Consider the following 17689-nt stretch of genomic DNA (forward strand, 5'->3'; position numbering starts at 1 on the left):
TTTGATTTAAATTCCACGAGGTGTTAGATCCTGTGCAGAGCTTAAAACCATCATGATCATACAATTATCACCAAAATAAAGACTGGGGTTTTCAAAGAGAACATGTAATACAATACACAGAGTATCTCTTAAAGAGTTTGAGCACGACCTTTACGTATATTTAGTTATTCAAACCTGCATTCTTTATTGGGAGAAAACTCTCAAAATGCCGAGCATCAATTAGTGGGCCTGTAATGCTGGTTCACTTCCAGATCATGACATGTCAGTGTTAGAGCAGTCACAAGACATGCTCAAAAAGCTCATTAAGGGGAAATGTAAATACAGTCAACTAGAATTCCTGTAATCGAGGCTGAATCTGCCAATTGCTGCTCTTTGCTCATCACCGATGTTTGAGATCAGTCAGAGTTGACAAAAGGATTTCCTCCTGTTTGGGTTTATGCTAACTATTTAAGAAACTGAACAAGATTTCAAAAAGGGACAAACAAAGCAGACAAACTTTGCCTCAAATTTGAAAAAAAAATCTTCCATCTGTATTTTTGACCTTGCTTTCCCCATTTTCTTTTACTTTTTAAAATGAAACTTATGAAAACAAAGTACTGGAGAAACCAGTACATCTAGTAGCATTGGTGGAAACAGAAAGAGTTTTAACATTCAGCCCAATATGACTCTTCTTCAGCATTGACTAAGCATTTGCAGTAATCAGTGCAGGGATGACCCTGTACCCAGAGAATATGACTTCAAGTGCTTTTACGCACAATGGCACCACAGAGTACCTGGGGAAGAGTCATTAGAGATGTACGACACAGACCAGATATTCTAAATTAATCTAGTGCCATTTGCCAGCATTCAGCCCATATCCCTCTAAGCCCCTCCCATTCATACACCCAACCAGGTGTCAAGGAAAACATAGCAATGAGTTAAGGAGGGCAGCACCAAAGCAAAAGATTGCAAAAATATTCTTAATTGTATTCCAAACTAAATTTCTCTGGCAACCAACATTCCTGAACCATAACAAAGACCTTGGCAGTACTGGTGGGTGATTGGTAACATTTAGGTAGGCAGAATGCCAATAGAGCTGTATATGTAGTGTGCTTTGACATTTGTTGGATACAAACAAAATCAAATAAACTTGCCATTTAACAACTGAATATTTTCTCTAAAGTGGATTTCTAGGAGTTTTGTTTAGCATTGCTTGAAATTACAGTCACAGAACAACTGCAACGCACAATATGTGAATCAAGAATGAAGGAATATTGGCAAAGCTGTGTGAAAAGGAGTGGGACTAACTACAAAGAGCTGTCACAGACACAATGGGCTGAATGGCTTCTATGTTGTAATATTAAATGGAAAGAAATATTCCATCCGCATATGTCAAAGGAGAATTAATTCACAATAATATTGCAGCACTTTACAAAATTTTGAGAAAATACCAAAGAAAGTAATTGTTTGGTGTGCCAGTTATCAAGACAGGGGGCCAGCAATGGGTAGAGGAAAAGTAACAGATGCTTCAGGCAGATGCAGGATGGAGAACGGATTCTCTTCACTCCAGTAATGTTCCTAAAGGAAACGCTGAAATGACTTCTTCCTTCCATTAATGAACAGATTGGAAAATTCTTGCAAGTATCAGGCTGAGAACACAGAAGTAAGTAACGGTTTCCTTTTAGAGGAAGAAAAGTATTTTCTGACCCATTCAACCCCAATTATGCAGCTCCCATTCAATACCTCAGTTCTTGCTGGGTTACCTAAGGAAGTGTAAAAAAAGCACTAATGAAAAGTCAATGTGGTCTGCACTCAACCAATCTCCAATTTTCCCCAGTCCCCAACCCACAGATCTTTATGCTCCTGCCATTCTGGCTGCTCACAGATCCCTAAATTAATCCATTATTGATGACCCTGTCTTCAGCTGCCTCACCTCCCCAAGCTCTACCTCTCTAGAACGCCTACTGCGTTCAAAATATTTCCTAAAACCTACCTGTTGGACCATTTTTAAGCTCACCCATCCCAGTGTCTTCTCTTGGGGTTTAGAGACAGATTCCATCTGTTAGTCACATGTGTGAAATGCCTGGGAAAGTTTTAATTCATTATCAGTGAAAAGTCCGGTCTGGATTACACCTATTTGTGGAAGTTTAAAAGGCATGACCGTTGCAATGCTATCCAAAATCTAACTGAATAAACTGAAAGCAACCAGCTTTGTCATGCTGAGATACATTTATTGACAATATACAGTATACACAGAAGACCATATTATACAAGTTACTGAAGTGTGCTTACAGGGGTTTCAAACTAGATTCCCAGAAGTACAAGACATAATGACCGCACAAATCACTGGTATCAGAAATTTGCCTGATTATATAAATGTTTGCGTGCTTTCCTTCAAGTAGCAATTTATCTTGCATTATTACCTGCCACATATTCAGCTAGAAAGCAAAGATTATTCAGTTCCTATTACAAATGGCTTTCATGCTGATTAATACATTCCACCTCTCAGGGCTGACGACAGTCCACAAACCACCTAATTTTCCTTATCAGCATTTAACTTTTTCCAGCCCGTTTTGTTTCCAGCATTTTAAACTGAAATTACAACAAAATAAAAATCCTGTGAATGCTGGAAATCAGAAACAAAAAAAACCCTCGATCATATAGCATTTGTGGAGAGAAATACAAAGTGTTAAACATTTCAGGTCAAATGATCTACTATAAGATTTTAGTGATATGTTCTAGTGGCAGTAATCAACTTGAACTATTAACCCTAAAACAAAAGCAAAATATTGCAGATGCTGGATATTCTGAAATTAAAAGAGAGATAGCTGGATCAACTCAGCAGTTCTGGCAGCATCTGTGGACAGAAACAAACTTAATGCTTCAAGTCCAATTTAACTGTTTCTCTCTCTACAGATGCTTCCAGTCTTGCTGAGTTTCTCCAAGTCTTTGTTTGTATTTCTGAAATATTAACACTGCTTTGTCTCTCCAAAGATGCTTCCTGATTTGCTGAGTGTGTTTCCAGCATTTCCACGTTTTATACAAAGATTTGTTGAAAGTTCATGCTTGCTTCAGTCTAAAAGTTACAAGATCCATGCAAATCCCAAACAGTGTTACAGACTCCTCTGTTAGCAGTGTTATGCAATGTTTCTAGTCATTTTATACCTTGAATATGTAGAAACTATTCAAAATGTGGCACATAGATTTTGGCCTTGTGTGAATAAGGATCATTAAAATATACAAGGTTGGAAATAAACAGCCATGGTGTGTCACAAGAGGCCAAAGTTAAAAGCTGAGCATTGCAACAAAAAAAAATTATCCAGGAATTGCAGCCAGCTGCAGAAGGGGTCTCGCTTACAACTAGAGCACACAGGCACACAAGAAAGTGAATTATTCTATTCTCAGAATTCAGGACTGGAAAACATTAAAAGAGGGAACGCAGGGAAAAAAAGATGTCTAAATAGAAGGAGCTGGTCAGAAGCTAGAACATCGAAATAGATTGACCTGCTACCCTTTACAATTCTCAGTCGATGCAGGACATACATACTTGACAATCTTAAACCTATCTCTTCCAACTACTTTCATCTCATTAGAGCACCAGCCTGCAGGAATCCTTCGAACATATGTTTCAAATAGATTTTATTACTGCATTTAATAAGGGATCAACGTGAATACTGAAAGTTAATTTGGTTAATGCCAACGATTATGTTTTGTGATAAAACCCACAAATGAATCTTATTTCTGAACTAAATCAGTCTAAATCTATTGTGAAGCACGTGCTTATTAGATAACCAGTGATGGCATTAAATGTATCTCCCTCTCCCAATTCAAACCAATGATGTTTCAGTGTATGGTCAGCCAACATTTAATCTCCATTATTAGCACTTAATTGTCATTGCTTGAAATAACTCAGTTCACTTAGTAACAACTGATTACAATCAATATGAATCTAGTGAAAATGTTGCAGGGGAAAATATGTAAGAAATATTTTCAGTGCTGCCTAAAACAGCAGTTAGTATACAAAAATAAGAATTAAGACATTTCTTATGTGCAGTAAATGGTTCCTCTATCTAGTGTATTACATCAAGGCTGTAATACTCAGGAATATAATACCTGGCTTGTCTCCCCCTCTTACCTGCCTCACATTTTATAATTTCCATTAAAACTAATAAGACCGCATTTCAAGTGCCATCTGGTGAAACTATAACCAGAGAGTGTAAAAAGACAGGACCAGGTAAACAAAGACACTTTTAGCCAGGCAGCTCTGGAAACACTTAACAGAAAGCCCAACATGTTGCTCGAGTGTAAGGATTGGTAGACTGGAGGCTATTAGATGAGACAAGTAAAGTCATACTCGAGCTGTCACAAAAGACGTTCTACTTCAGAAAGTAAGTCTAATAATCCAGTTATTCTGTCCTGTAATGAGGGCTGACTGCAATAATCAGAGTCCAGCCCTCGTTAAAAAAAAATTAAGCAAACAAAAAAACCTGATGGAAAACCGTCATCCAGCATGATTAAAACCGCGCTACAACAAATCTTAGGCAAGATACATCTCAAGCACAAAGCAAATAAGCAGCTGGCATAAAAATAAGCTTTGGTCACAGTCCTTTAATGATCATATTAACAGGCATTTTTCTTCTCCTACCATGCCAGAAAATTGATGCAGAGGGGCGAAAAGAAAAATCAATTGAATGATGTTAACTCTGTCTGAAGGTCAAGGGAACTGAAATGTTCAATGGGACAGTCCATCCAGTTTAAAAGTTGCTGAAAATTTCATGCTTCTTGTTCCAGTCCATTGGAGGTGCCCTCTTGTTCTTGCGTTTAGCCTGCACTTTCTCTCTGGTTTCAGCTGCTGTGGGACTTAGATTCAATCCGCTCTCTACAAATGGGTCATTGTCCAGTTCTCCTTTCACCTGTACAGGTTTGAAAAGGGAAGAAAAAGTGAATATACAAAAGAAAGATCTTTAACTAGCTCAACTGACTGGGAAAGGAAGGACAGATAGTGGGCACAAGCAGGTAAGGCTGGGGGAATAAAGAATGCATGTAAGGGGTGGCAAGTACGGGCTTTGGTGTGGGGCACAAGCCCAATAGAGGTTATTAATCCACGTTGGGGATCTATTGGGTAGGTGTAAACAACACGTCCACTCTAACAGGGTCCCTCATTTGCAAAGTTTCCAAAACCAGGTGTTGCTCACAGTATATACAACTGGAAATTCAGGAGGTACATTTCTCCTCAGACACCTGCTTGAATGTAGAACTCACTACCACAGGAAGCATTTGAATTGTGTAGCACAGATATATTCAAGGGGTTGGAAGAATAAGAATTAGAAGGATACATTGATCGGGTGAGGTGTTGAAGGAATCTCATCTATAGAATAAAGACCCAAACTGTACAGTTTCAATTTTCAGCATACAAACTTGTCTATATCACAATCAACTGTATTATTCAGCCAAAAAAAACTTAATTTCAGATTAGGTTTTCACAATGCTCAAAGTTACAGATTGATCATTGTGACGCTATTCACAGAATTTCCTAAACACAACCTGGCTTTGCAACTTTAATCTAGCACATTGCTCCAATCATCTTCGTATCTCAAGAGCATGATGTTCTTACGTTGGATGTTTCTGCAATCCAATTCATATTATTAGTGTCGTCTTAGATCATAATTCCTATAATTTAACGAAACAAATTTCACTTAACCGTCTGATTAGACCTTTTTTATGCAGTCACGTGAAGAAAGTGCAAGATACTCTTAGGAATAATCACTGTTCTTTATACAATATGAAACACCCTCGAAGAGCTGAAGAATACCAAGGTCTGCAATTAAGTTTGCTCTAATTTGCAGGGAACTAGGCTTTTAATTATAGTCTTGCTTCAGGAAACATATACTATCATTGTATCTCACCATGTCGGAAAGTTCAAAATAATGCATTTTGACTAACTGCTAAATCAAGTAAATAATGTCAAAAACCGATATGTTTTAACTCAATATAGTGTATGGGATTCTCCATTAATCTTTGGAGAAAGAGATTAAATTAAATCAGAACATTCCGTGCAACAGGTTTAAACTTTAAAGCAATGATATGATCTGTAACTGATATACTTTGCAAGTTCCGAAAGTGATATACATGCCATTACTGGTGACCTGCTTCAGTTATTTATGAATGCTCAGAGAGGCTGCAGATAGTCTGATGCAGATAATTGCAGTGCACAGCGCAACTCATTTGTCCTTTTGCAAAACTAGAATCCTTTCACAGGGCAATATTCTGTCCCTGCCTGCCACATGGAATGAATTTGTTTTCAATTAGATCATTTTACACTCTGGAAAATTGATGGGGCTGCTGTCAGGCAGTGTAAGAGAGAGTTCACTTCAGTGATGCACATCTTGATGCAAGCCACTTTCTGATCTGCTAGACTCTACTAGTGCAATGCATGCACTCTTCACTGTCAAAATTCATTTTCATGTGATAAACATTTAGCAAGAAGAGCAGTGAAATATATTCAGCCACAATTAAGTTGCTCTGATTTGGAATTTGACAATATTTATCGTCTGTGCAAGCTTCATGTCACTAAACATCTTTCTACACAAAACTGGATATGCCACTTCTCACAGAAACTAAATAATTAGATAACATTGGTAGAAGCAAAATAATCTGGATGGCTATTTACAATATCACTGGTATCATTTAACAGACCGTGACACTTAATTAGTTGGTAAGTTAAAAGATCATTAAAATGTATTTATGGAAAAGGTAACCTCTGGTTGGAAATATTCACAGCTTCAGAAGATCAAAAATTTTGTAGTTGTATAGTACCTACAATGTAGTAAAATGCCCCGAGGAGTTTATAAATTCTAATTATTACATAAGTGACTCATATAACCCCGACAATTTAAGAACTAGCATACTATCAGTGGCTGAGGACTCCCATAGTAAAGCTTATTCTGATCGCACAAAGAAGCATACTGTAGGACTGAAACAATCAATCAGTTTCTCATCACATGTAACTGTATATGTTGCTGCCTCAGGCAAGAGAAGCAAATTCCCATCTTACCGTGGATTAGAAATTTACAAAATAAGTCAACAATTATCTGTACTGTAATTAATCATCAATATAAAGAACTGACTGAGGTTGAATTAGTGAACCATAGAACACTGGCAAGAAGAGGGTATGAGTGGAGAATAAAACAAATGTGGGAGGAATTTAAGGGGAGAGGAGCATACAGCTCCTCCTGTACTGTCACCTGTACTAACTGGTGTCTGTACACTCTGTCATTGTGTGTCATTCTTGGACTTCATTGACGTGGTTGTATGCAATGGATGGAATTTTGGAAACGTCCTTGCCATTGTTCCTTGGTTGACTCCCCTTCACGTGCTGCTATGGAGCATGTATTGCACTTAGGGTGTTCTTAGAAAATTGAGGTTAAAATGTGCAAGAAATCCAACGTCCTCTTCCACAAGCTGTACTCTGCATGTAACAAAATGCTGGATACTGCTTTGGTGGGTGAGACAAAACCACATTTCATACAAGTTTTCAATGTTTTCTTGAATTGGTTGATGGTAGTCACAGCTGAAGCGCAGTCAAGCGGCTGCGGATATTTTGGGCTTGCAACTATTGCTTTGAATTTACAGCCTTCATTCAACAGTGTGTAGGTGATGTATTCTTTGGGTTTGACCAAATGTGTTCTTCTGATGTATTTGACGTGTGTAGAGCCAATGACCAGTTCCATAAGACCCTCAAGCAAGTTACTTCATTGAAATCACAATCAGTACCTATACGTTGACACCAGTCCACAAAGTGTTGTCGATAAAGCATGAACTCAAGCCTCTACATCCTGTGGCTGACTCAAATTTAAGTTGGAAAGTGTGGAAAATTTAGTCAGGACTTGTGTGACCATCATTAGTAATTCTAAAGTTAATCCTCTAAATCCTTCAATTCCCAAAACAAGATGGGGTATTGTTGCCTATCCTCCTTTATCAGTTATTTGTTGTTCCAGGAAGTAAAGATTGAGTCTTTCATTAAATAACCAGAATTGTGATCATATCAACAGAGTGCCAAACCATTCTTGGATATTTGCTCTCCACTTTATGCTCTTTAAAATACCAGCACAAAAAAAATTATTGCATTTTTTTTCCTTGTTTTTTGTAGTTTATTGTTGGTTTCCCTTTTCTTTTCTTGGCGGTTGCTTTAGAATGCCTGGAGGTAGCATTTGTGCTAAATAAAAAAAAATTGTCATGCACACCTTGTTTTTGCACTGAAAAGCATAATCATGTGACTGACCAACATTTGGACACAGGTAAGGCCTTATTAATATAGAAAACTTTGTCTTTCCTTCTGTACTTTGTTCTAGGCTTGCTTCGTTTGAGCTGTCCTTCAGCAATTGCAAAACTCCCTTTCTTAAAAAAAAAAATCAGATTGGTTGTGACCTCCCATTCTTGCTTTTAAAAAGTGATAAGAGTATTCACTAATAACAGTGTGGAGCTGGAGGAATGCAGCAGGCCAGGAAGCATTAGAGGAGCAGGAAAACTGACATTTCGGGTCGGGACCCTTCTTCAGAATAATTTTTTGATGCTGCCTGACCTGCTATATTCCTCCAGCTCCACACTATTAACAGCGCCATGCTGTTATCTCTGACTCCAGCATTGGTAGTTCTTACCATCTCAGAGACAGTATTCACTAATGTTTTTTCATCTACGAGGTACTGAACTTCAGTGCAGGTTTTAGCACTTTTGTCTTGTTTGCAGCTGTAACTTCATTTCTGAATGTAGACGGAGGATGAAGAATTATTGTTAGGAAAAAATCCTCTTCAAACTTCCACTGTTATCACCACCTTTTAGGTAGCAACTAGCTGCCACTAACTAGCTGGTACTATTAGCTTTTAGTGCCTATTTGCTGTCAGATTGTCTTGGGTTCGAGAATCAAGCTTCACAGCCTGTATAATGTGATCTGAGTGTTAACCCATACGTTAGCTCTCATAATATTATCATAAAGACTGTGTTTTTGGTGAGAGAGATGCCTTGAAGCATATTAATATTACTAACCACTTACATTACTACAAGATCACTGACTTAGTCTGGTTTGGCGCTTATTTACATTAATTGAAGGTAAACTCATTATAGTCCTGCCAGATCACGGGGCTTCTCTCTTACCCAGCGTGTGGTGACAATATGGAACTCGTTAGCAAAGGCACATATTTAAGGGCAACCTAGACAATTATATTGGAAGATGAGAGCAGAGAATTATGCCAATAAGACTGGGAAGAATTTAAGTATAAATGCTGATACAGCCTGGTTGGGCTGAATGGCCTAATTCTGTGCAGTCCCTACATACGAGCATCTTCTGGGCTTTGAAATGAGCCCAACAGAACCACAGAAGAATTTTTAATCCACAACATTCAATATGCACTTGTAGAATTAGAATTACATTTGCTTCCGGCATCAAACATCCGAGACATCCCTGAATCATTACTCACCTGTGTTCGTGGAGATCCATTTGCCAGAGGTTGTGGCAAAGGCCCTGAAACGAGAAGGAGGTGGTCAGTTGGAACAGAACAACACTCTCAATTTGCCTTCCAAAGTACTCCTTATAGTAAATGACAGAGGTCGTGACAATTTTCATAGCATTTCTGGGAAGCTGACAATGCCAGCAAAAGTCAATTCTGCAAGTTCAAATCTCACCAAGACAAGTTGTGAAATTGAATTCTCTCTGATGTGCTGTGGCCCACCAACATGGCCATAATAACTACAAGGCTGAACATACATTGTCTACACTGGAACACTGCTGTGCAAACTTCTTGCAGCTGCAGATTTTAATAGCACAACTGACTTGAATATTACCTCACCGAGGATTGACTTAATGGGTACACCCAAGGTCAGTAACTGCTTATGACCAGCTCTCCTGATAATGGCATGGTGCCATTTGATGCGTTATAACAGAATGAATTACTATACGTGCTGCGTTCGGGATCCACATACTGCATTCAATGGAAATGAGCTCAAGGATAAATACATTTGGTTTGAAGTGATGACTCATTAAAGACAAGTGTACAGCAATCTTAATTCTTTCAACAATTTTATTGTAAAGCAGTGTGCCAAGGGTGGAAGCCAGTGACCATTTCTATCTCTGGGATTTCAGTTCCAATCCTCTATGGGATTCACATCTATTTTACCTTCAGGCTGGAAGCACCAAAATGATGCAATCTTGGACATTCTCATTTCCATTCTTGACAACTTGTACCATTTATGAATTTACATGTATAAATTCCAGACCCATATGTTATAAGATGGTGAATTCAGTTAAGGTTCCTAGAAATGTTAGTCATTCACTTCCTCCTAAACTTTCCCTTACTGTTTAGTTCAGTTCCCTCAAAAGGGGTGAAACAAAAATCTACATACAATAGTAATTTAATGCAATTGAATAGAGAATCCCTCGTAGTGTTCAATGATAGCAGTGGTTGTCTAACTGCCAGGTCAGAGTCAGGGCTGAATAAACTATTAAGAAATTCACACTGAGAAGGACACCAGTAGCTTTACTCAGCAACTTAATGCTTTTCAAAAACAAACTCATAAATTGTTGGAAAAACTCAGCAGCTCAGGCAGCATCTGTGGAGAGAAAGCAGAGTTAACGTTTTGGGTATAGTGACTGTTCTTCAGAACCAATCAGTTCTGATTTCCATAAACAAGTTTATAAAGGAAATTTCACAAGGTACTTGGGGATGTGGAACATATAGGGATACAAAAAGAAAGAGCATGGTATTGGGCAAAGTACAATTGTTCTTTCAAAGAACCAGCACAGGTTTATTGGGCTGAACGGCCTCATTCTGGTGCTGTTGGTTTCTATGATAGCTGGAACCAGAAGCTGAAGAGCAGCCCCTTCAAATAATGAAACAGGGACTGCATGGAATTAAGTATTTGATTTTCTTTTTACAGGACTGAGTGAAGTTTAATGGCGATTCCCACCTTTCAGGTGTGATTCAGTTGGAGTTATTCCAAGTTTCTTGAAGTACTGATCTGTTTCTGGATCCACCACCAACAGCCTGGCCTCTTCCTCACAGGCCTTGATATGAGCTACAACTTCACTATGCTTCTTCCCTTCAATGTTCACACCATTCACCTGCAAAGAGGCAACCAGTAAATGCGTGATTCTTACAAAACGTCTATTAGATCCCAACTGTCTTAAAAAGGGCAGTGGGGTCAATAATAAACAATGCCAAGCTACAGAGAGTTTAGAAACGGTTTTGTTACCTCCACAACTCTGTCCTGAGGCCGCAGGCCAGCTTTAGCGGCACAGGAATCGGGATCAACAGATCGGATGTACTGCCCTGGTTTCGCTTTCTCACTGTGAAGGTTAAAGCCATAGCCATTTTGGCACTTCTGCATGCAGCACAGCCGAGGGCACAGTTCTTTGAATTGTACATTGATTGCCTGCAACATAATGAGAAAACAAGGCGTTTTTCGAAAGCACGGGGACTCTCCAGCACCTCACTGCATCAACAAACCTCAGGACCACTTTTAAAACAAAACATAAACAGGGCAAAAAGTTCTGCCTCTGCAACTCTCCAAAGTTCCTGGAACTTTTATAGATTAGAGTAGGGGGCCTGTAATAGTGAAGCGATCATAGCCCCATGCTACAGGAATCCATCCAACTGTCCAATCAGAATGTGATGGGAGAAGAGGACAGTACAGTTAAGTGGACAAACACAATTCTAAACAGCTGGGCCTGAGTGTCTAGATGGTTGTTTTGCCTGTCTGGTGCCCAGGTTTGAGACATATGGGAGGTGGACGATCCAGTTATTGTAGTCTATGTGGGCACCGACGAGATAGGTAGGATTCGGAAAAAGGTCCTACGTTAGGAATACGTGCAGCTATGGGCTTAAAATTAAAAAGCAGATGCTCAAGAATCTCTGAATTTTTACATAAGGCACGAGCCAATTGCTGTAAATAGAGAAATGAATGCATGATGCAAAGAGTGGTATGGGAGAAATCAGTTTAGATTCATGGAACACTGATACCAGCACTGGAAATAACGGCAGCTGTATCAATGGAGTGGAATAACTGAGGCAGTAGAAACAGGCTTTGAACTAAATAGCAGGGAGAAGGAACCATGTGAGAGGAGATGTGGAAAATCAAAGGGAATCTATAAGGTCAGAGAGCAGCATAATAATTTTGACAACAATGGCAGAAAGGGACAGAGTGTATAAATGTAAGAAAGCACCAGGAGATAATACCACAGACTGCAAAAATGGTTTAAAAAAAAAGTTAAAAGCTCTGCATCTCAATGCATACATTTGTGTCAAAACAGATGAATTGTCAGCAAAGGTAGACATTAATGTGTGTGACATGACAATCATTGCAGAGACATGAGTGCAAGGTGATCAAGACTGAGACCTGAATGTTGAAAAGGTACTTGACAAGAAGACAGGAAGATAGAAAAAAGGTGATGAGGTAGCTTTGTTAATCAAGGATGACATTGGTACAGCAGCAAGAGATGATTTTAGCCAGAAAGAGCAAGATGGGGCATCTGTTTGGGCAAGGCATAAGATATGGAAGAAGTAAAATTCCCATTGTGACAGTAGTTTACAGGCCCCCTAATAGTTACACCACAGGACAGAGTATACAAGAAATAAAAAAAAGTACATGTAAGAAAGGGACTGCAATAATCATGGGTGACTTTAATCGACATGTAGAATGGGCGAATCGGATTGGCAAAGGTAGCCTGGAAAATGAGTTCATAAGTTGTATTGAAACAATTTCTAAGAGCAATACGTTCTAAACACACCCAGGTAATGTGCTATTCTAGAAGTGGTAACTTGCACTGGGATGGAATTAATCAATAATCTCATGATAAAGGAGTCTCCAGTCGAAAGCAATCATAACAAAATTTCACGTTCAGTTTGAAGGGGACAAATGTGGGTCTAAGGCTAGTATTTTTAACCTGAATGACAGTAACTATAAAAGGAATTTTAAAGCCATGCTAGCTAAAGTGAACTGGAAAATTGAGTTAGAAGGTAGTACATTAGAAACACATTGGTGGACTTAAGAAAATATTTAATAACTCAGCAAAAATTGATCCCAGTGAGAAAGAAAGAATATCTGAGAAGGATGCCTCACCCATGGTTAAATAAAGTTAAGGATAGTATCAAACTGAAAGAAATATTGAACAAAGCCATGAATAATAGTGGTAAGTCAGAAGATTGGGCAGATTTTAAGAACCAGAAAAAAGGGTGACAAGGGGCAGACTGGTAGAGTATGAAAGAAATTCAATTCGTCTTTCAAAAGTAGGTAAGAGGAGTTTTAACAAGCATTTACAAGCAAATGAATAACTAAAACTAGTGTTGGTTCTCTTTGGACCAGAGTTTTGAAGAGTCTATAATGGAGAAAAAGGAAATAACAGTGGTGCTGACACTTGAAAATCAATGCATGATTGAGAGAGGGGAGCTTAAAACAAGGCAGGGAGAAGTTGCTGGGAAAGCTATTAGACCAAAAAGCTAACAAGTCTCCAGGATCAGATGGTTTGTATCACTAAGCCTTAAAAGGTGTAGCTGCAGAGAAAGTAAAGGCATTAGTTACAATCTTCCAAAATTTGTTAGATTTGGAAGGATCCTGATGGATTGTAAAGTGACGATGTAATAACCTTATTCAAAATAGAAAGGAAACTGAAAGGAGCCTAACATCCATTGTAGGGAAAATTGTTAGAAATGCAATATGAGAGAGCTGATAACAGGATACTCGTTTTTTAACAATTTTAATTCTAATGTATAGCAGCTAATTTTAACATTTGCACTAACATAGGTGTAGAAAACCAAATTGTCAAGAAGGTAGAAATTCTGCAAAGGGAGACAACTTCCCATCTACCATCTAACACTTCCTTTCTCAAAGATATTGCCAGATCTGCTGCGTTTCTCCAGCACTTGCTTTTGTATTTTTCCATTTACCAGGTCATTTTTTTTAATCCAGCTCTGGATAATAAGACTGGTTTGTAACCTCCACGTATACCTCTATTTAATATAATTTCAACTGAAACCAAAAACAATTTAAGCTGGGTACTCCGCCAAGCTAAATATAAATCAATTCTTTATCTTTCTAACCAAAAGCACCTACAATACGACATTTCTTACAGCATAGCAGTGACTCTACTTTAAAAATTACTCCTTCGGCTGTGAAGTACTTGGGAATGTCCAGTGGTTGTGAATGGCACTTTATAATTAAATGTCTCAATGTCTTTTCACCCATCTCCCAGAGTCTAAGTCTAGACTTCTCTTTTGGCAATGAGTGAGAAGTCAGCATAAAATGGATCACACAAACACATCAACCAGGAAAAGTCAAGTGCTTCATTACATATTGCACTTCAGTCACCCATAGTTCAACTTTTGGTTAAAGAAAAATTAATTGGCTTAATTGGAACAGTGCCCTAAATGGGAAGGAAAACGCACTATACAACTTTATCAAACAAACAGTTTCCTTTGCTATTATCAGTTTGTCCTCAGGCCAATACACAAAGATAATTTTTTCCAAAAGGTTGTCCTTGACACAAACTGTTGCCTGCCAGGAGGAATAAAAGACTTCTCATCAACAGGAGCTGCAGCTGGGAAAAGAAATTCAACTCTACATTGACCAATTCCCACAAGTATTTTATATAGCGATATCCATTTGTCAAATTAAGCAGCAAAAGACCTTTTAAAGAAAGTTAGAAAAAGGTTTCATTGTAAATCTATAGTATAGCACAAATATAAATGTTTTCACCTTTCCCACATACAAAGATGTGCAGGTTAGGTGGATTGGCTATGCTATATTGCCCGTAGTGTCCAGGGATGTGCAAGCTAGGTGGACCGGCCATGGGGAATGCAGGGTTACAGGGATAGGTTTAGGGGATGGGTATGATCTTCGGAGGCTCGGCGTGGACTCAATGGGCCGAATGGCCTGTTTCCATACCATAATGATTCTATGATTCTCTGGATCCTTTCATTTGTCCAGAAACCAATCACCCCACTGGGAAAGAACTCCGCTTTCCTTTTCCTCAAGCATTGCTGACCCAAGTGTGATTACAACTAGGTGCTGGAGTTACTTTTAAATCAACGTATTATGACACACCTCCAGGACAGGTGAAATTTGAGCCCAGATTTTCTGGCCTAGAGGTATGGATGTTACCACTATGCTACAAGACCCTCAAGAACTCAGCTTTTTTCTTTAAAAAAGAACCCACCACCAAATTACCCAAACAGCCAACTGCAAGTGTTGCTTACCAAGGGAAGAACTCCACTCTTATATTTTTTTCTAATCAAAGATGTTATAAGACATCTCTGGAGCAGGTGGGACAACCCAGGTCCCGTGGTCCAGAGGTAGAGATACTACCAATGTGTTACAAAAGCTTATGCGTAAACACTGCCCTTAAATTAAGACAAAAAACATTTTTCTAATCAACAATCTGTTCAGTGATGTTATTACACACCTCTGGGCGAGGTAGGACTTGGACCCAAACTCTGCTCTAAAATACAGAAGTCCAATGAACATCACCTGTACTAAATTAACTCTGGAGCTGGCCTGTTTGAGGATCAAAGGGACTTGCTTTTCTCACTGTTAGACTCACCTCTCAAGTAACAAAAAAAATAGTGTGTATACAATGATACATAGATTTAAAAACAATTATATCTTCCTGCTGTTATACAGAATAAAATATCCTTCTTCTGGACCCTTCAACAACATTTCTGCCAAGGCATTTCTCGAAGTTGATACCAGCATCTATGCACCTAAAGTTAGAGATATTTTCCAGTACCTGCTTTAAAATGGCTCTACTTTCACTTCGACCATCTTATCTATGTAAGATTCTACTGCGATTGTTCTTTCGGTCCCTTTTTACTTATTATATTTATTCTAAAATCTTAGACAAATAGAATGCCATATCAGCACCATCTAAAGCCAGAGATTCAGAAACTAACATACTCTTCACCATTCTTATTTTCTTTACCTCCCATATCAAAGGGCAACTTTTCCAATTTTCTCCCACAAGAGATCTCACAAATCCTCCTGAACTAAAAAATCCACCACCAATATTTGCATTTGAGGCATCAATAACTTCATATTATTGGGATCACCCAAAGTGAGAAATTCAGTACAACCTTCTCTATTTTCAAGAACTTAAAACGGTTTTAATCGTTCTCAAGATATTTTCCACCTTTGTTTTTTTTCCCCATAACCAGACTAAGTTCCAATACATCAAAACTTGCATCTCGTCTAGTCTGGTCTGTGTGCCTAACTAGTTCAGCTGTCCCATCTCATTCTAAGTAGCAGCCTCATCTTTCAAACTAGATCTAGTACGACTAAATTGCAACAGCATTTACATTTTCCAAATAAGACTCTTAGTGTGGAATGACATTTGACTCACCCTGCTTAATTTTCGATCCCATATATTTGAACCTCCAAAGCTTGACAGCCAATTTTGGATCCTTTCCTAAATCAATTGATAACTTTTTCTTCAAAGTCATTGGTGCCTGCCTCTCTGACAGAAAATCATTCTCGTGCACCATAAAGATGCCGAAATCTTTCAAGTATAATGCCACTAGAACATTGCCATGTCCACCTTCAGTTACAAACACCTTAGCATTAACTGCACTGCCCTTGCTGAAAAATATCAGACTCAAGGAACATTATTTAACCCTTAAATACATTTGTGCAATTTCCAGAGCTACCTGATCTATTCCTAAGTTTCCTTTAGGGGTTGAAAGAATACTTCCAACTTGAGCAGGTTACCCTGAAGGAAAGCCACTTTGATATTTATAGAATTATACTTCCTAGGAAAGGTGGTCAAGAAAAGGTTTTCAAAACTACTTCACCAACTGTAGGAGTGCCCACCTTAAATCTGTTTCTCCCTCCTACATTCATCAAAGCTTTAGTTACTGACCCAGCATTGGCCTTATAGGTTCCATCTAATAGGACATTTTCCATATAATTCCATCTGTGAGACAAAGAAGATTAATCTAAATGAGATAGTAGGAACTGCCAATGCTGGAGAATCTGAGATAACAAGGTGTAGAGCTGGATGAACACAGCAGGCCAAGCAGCATCAGAGGAGCAGGAAAGCTGAAGTTTCGGGTCGAGATCCTTCTTCAGAAAATCTTTCTTTTATATGCTGTTTTGCACTGATTGTTCAAAATTACTTTCAAAAATAAAAAAGTTAGCCTTTAATGGAACATTTTCCTAAATTCATTCCTGGGATGTGAGCTTCACTGGCTGAGCTCTCATTTATTGCCCATCCTGAGGTGCCCTGGACAAGGGAGTAGGCAAGGAGAGAATTTTCCAACGCTCATCTGACTTCTGTTTCGTAAAGGTGGATATGCTTTAGGTAGCCAAAGGTAAGTTATTCGTTGCACTATACCTGCTCTTGTAGCCATAGTATTCATGTGGCTTGTTTAGTTCAATTTCTGATTATGAAAAGGATGTTGATAGTGGGTGACTTAGGCACAGTAAATCTATTGTATGTCAAGTGACCTTAGTTAGATTGCCTTTTTTTTTTGGAGATAATCATTGCCTGGCATTTAAGCAGTGCAAATGTGAATTCCCAGTTGTCAGCCCTAGCCTGGATATAGTTCAGGTCTTGCTGCGTCTGGACGTGGACTGCTTCAGTACCTGAGGAGCTGACCATTGTGCAGTTTTCAGTGAGCATCCCTGCTTCTGACCTTATGATGGAGGGAAGGTCAGTGATGAAGCAGCTGAA

The 17689-nt window shown here is 38.7% G+C and overlaps 1 protein-coding gene across 1 annotated transcript in view; it reads right to left on the bottom strand.

The window, feature by feature from the left end:
- Positions 1-2193: 2193 nt before the first annotated feature.
- Positions 2194-17689, bottom strand: part of LOC109913042 (Na(+)/H(+) exchange regulatory cofactor NHE-RF2) — a 111989-nt gene continuing 96493 nt past the window's right edge. The window contains exons 3-6 of the mRNA XM_020512500.2: positions 11224-11403; positions 10939-11092; positions 9453-9496; positions 2194-4892 (exon numbers count right to left, since the gene is read on the bottom strand). Coding sequence (XP_020368089.1) covers positions 4734-4892; positions 9453-9496; positions 10939-11092; positions 11224-11403 — 537 coding nt within the window. The 3' untranslated portion in view covers positions 2194-4733. The remainder of the gene's footprint in view (positions 4893-9452; positions 9497-10938; positions 11093-11223; positions 11404-17689) is intronic.

This window comes from Rhincodon typus, chromosome 21 (assembly GCF_021869965.1).
Source record: "Rhincodon typus isolate 14 chromosome 21, sRhiTyp1.1, whole genome shotgun sequence".
Taxonomy (NCBI): Eukaryota; Metazoa; Chordata; class Chondrichthyes; order Orectolobiformes; family Rhincodontidae; genus Rhincodon; species Rhincodon typus.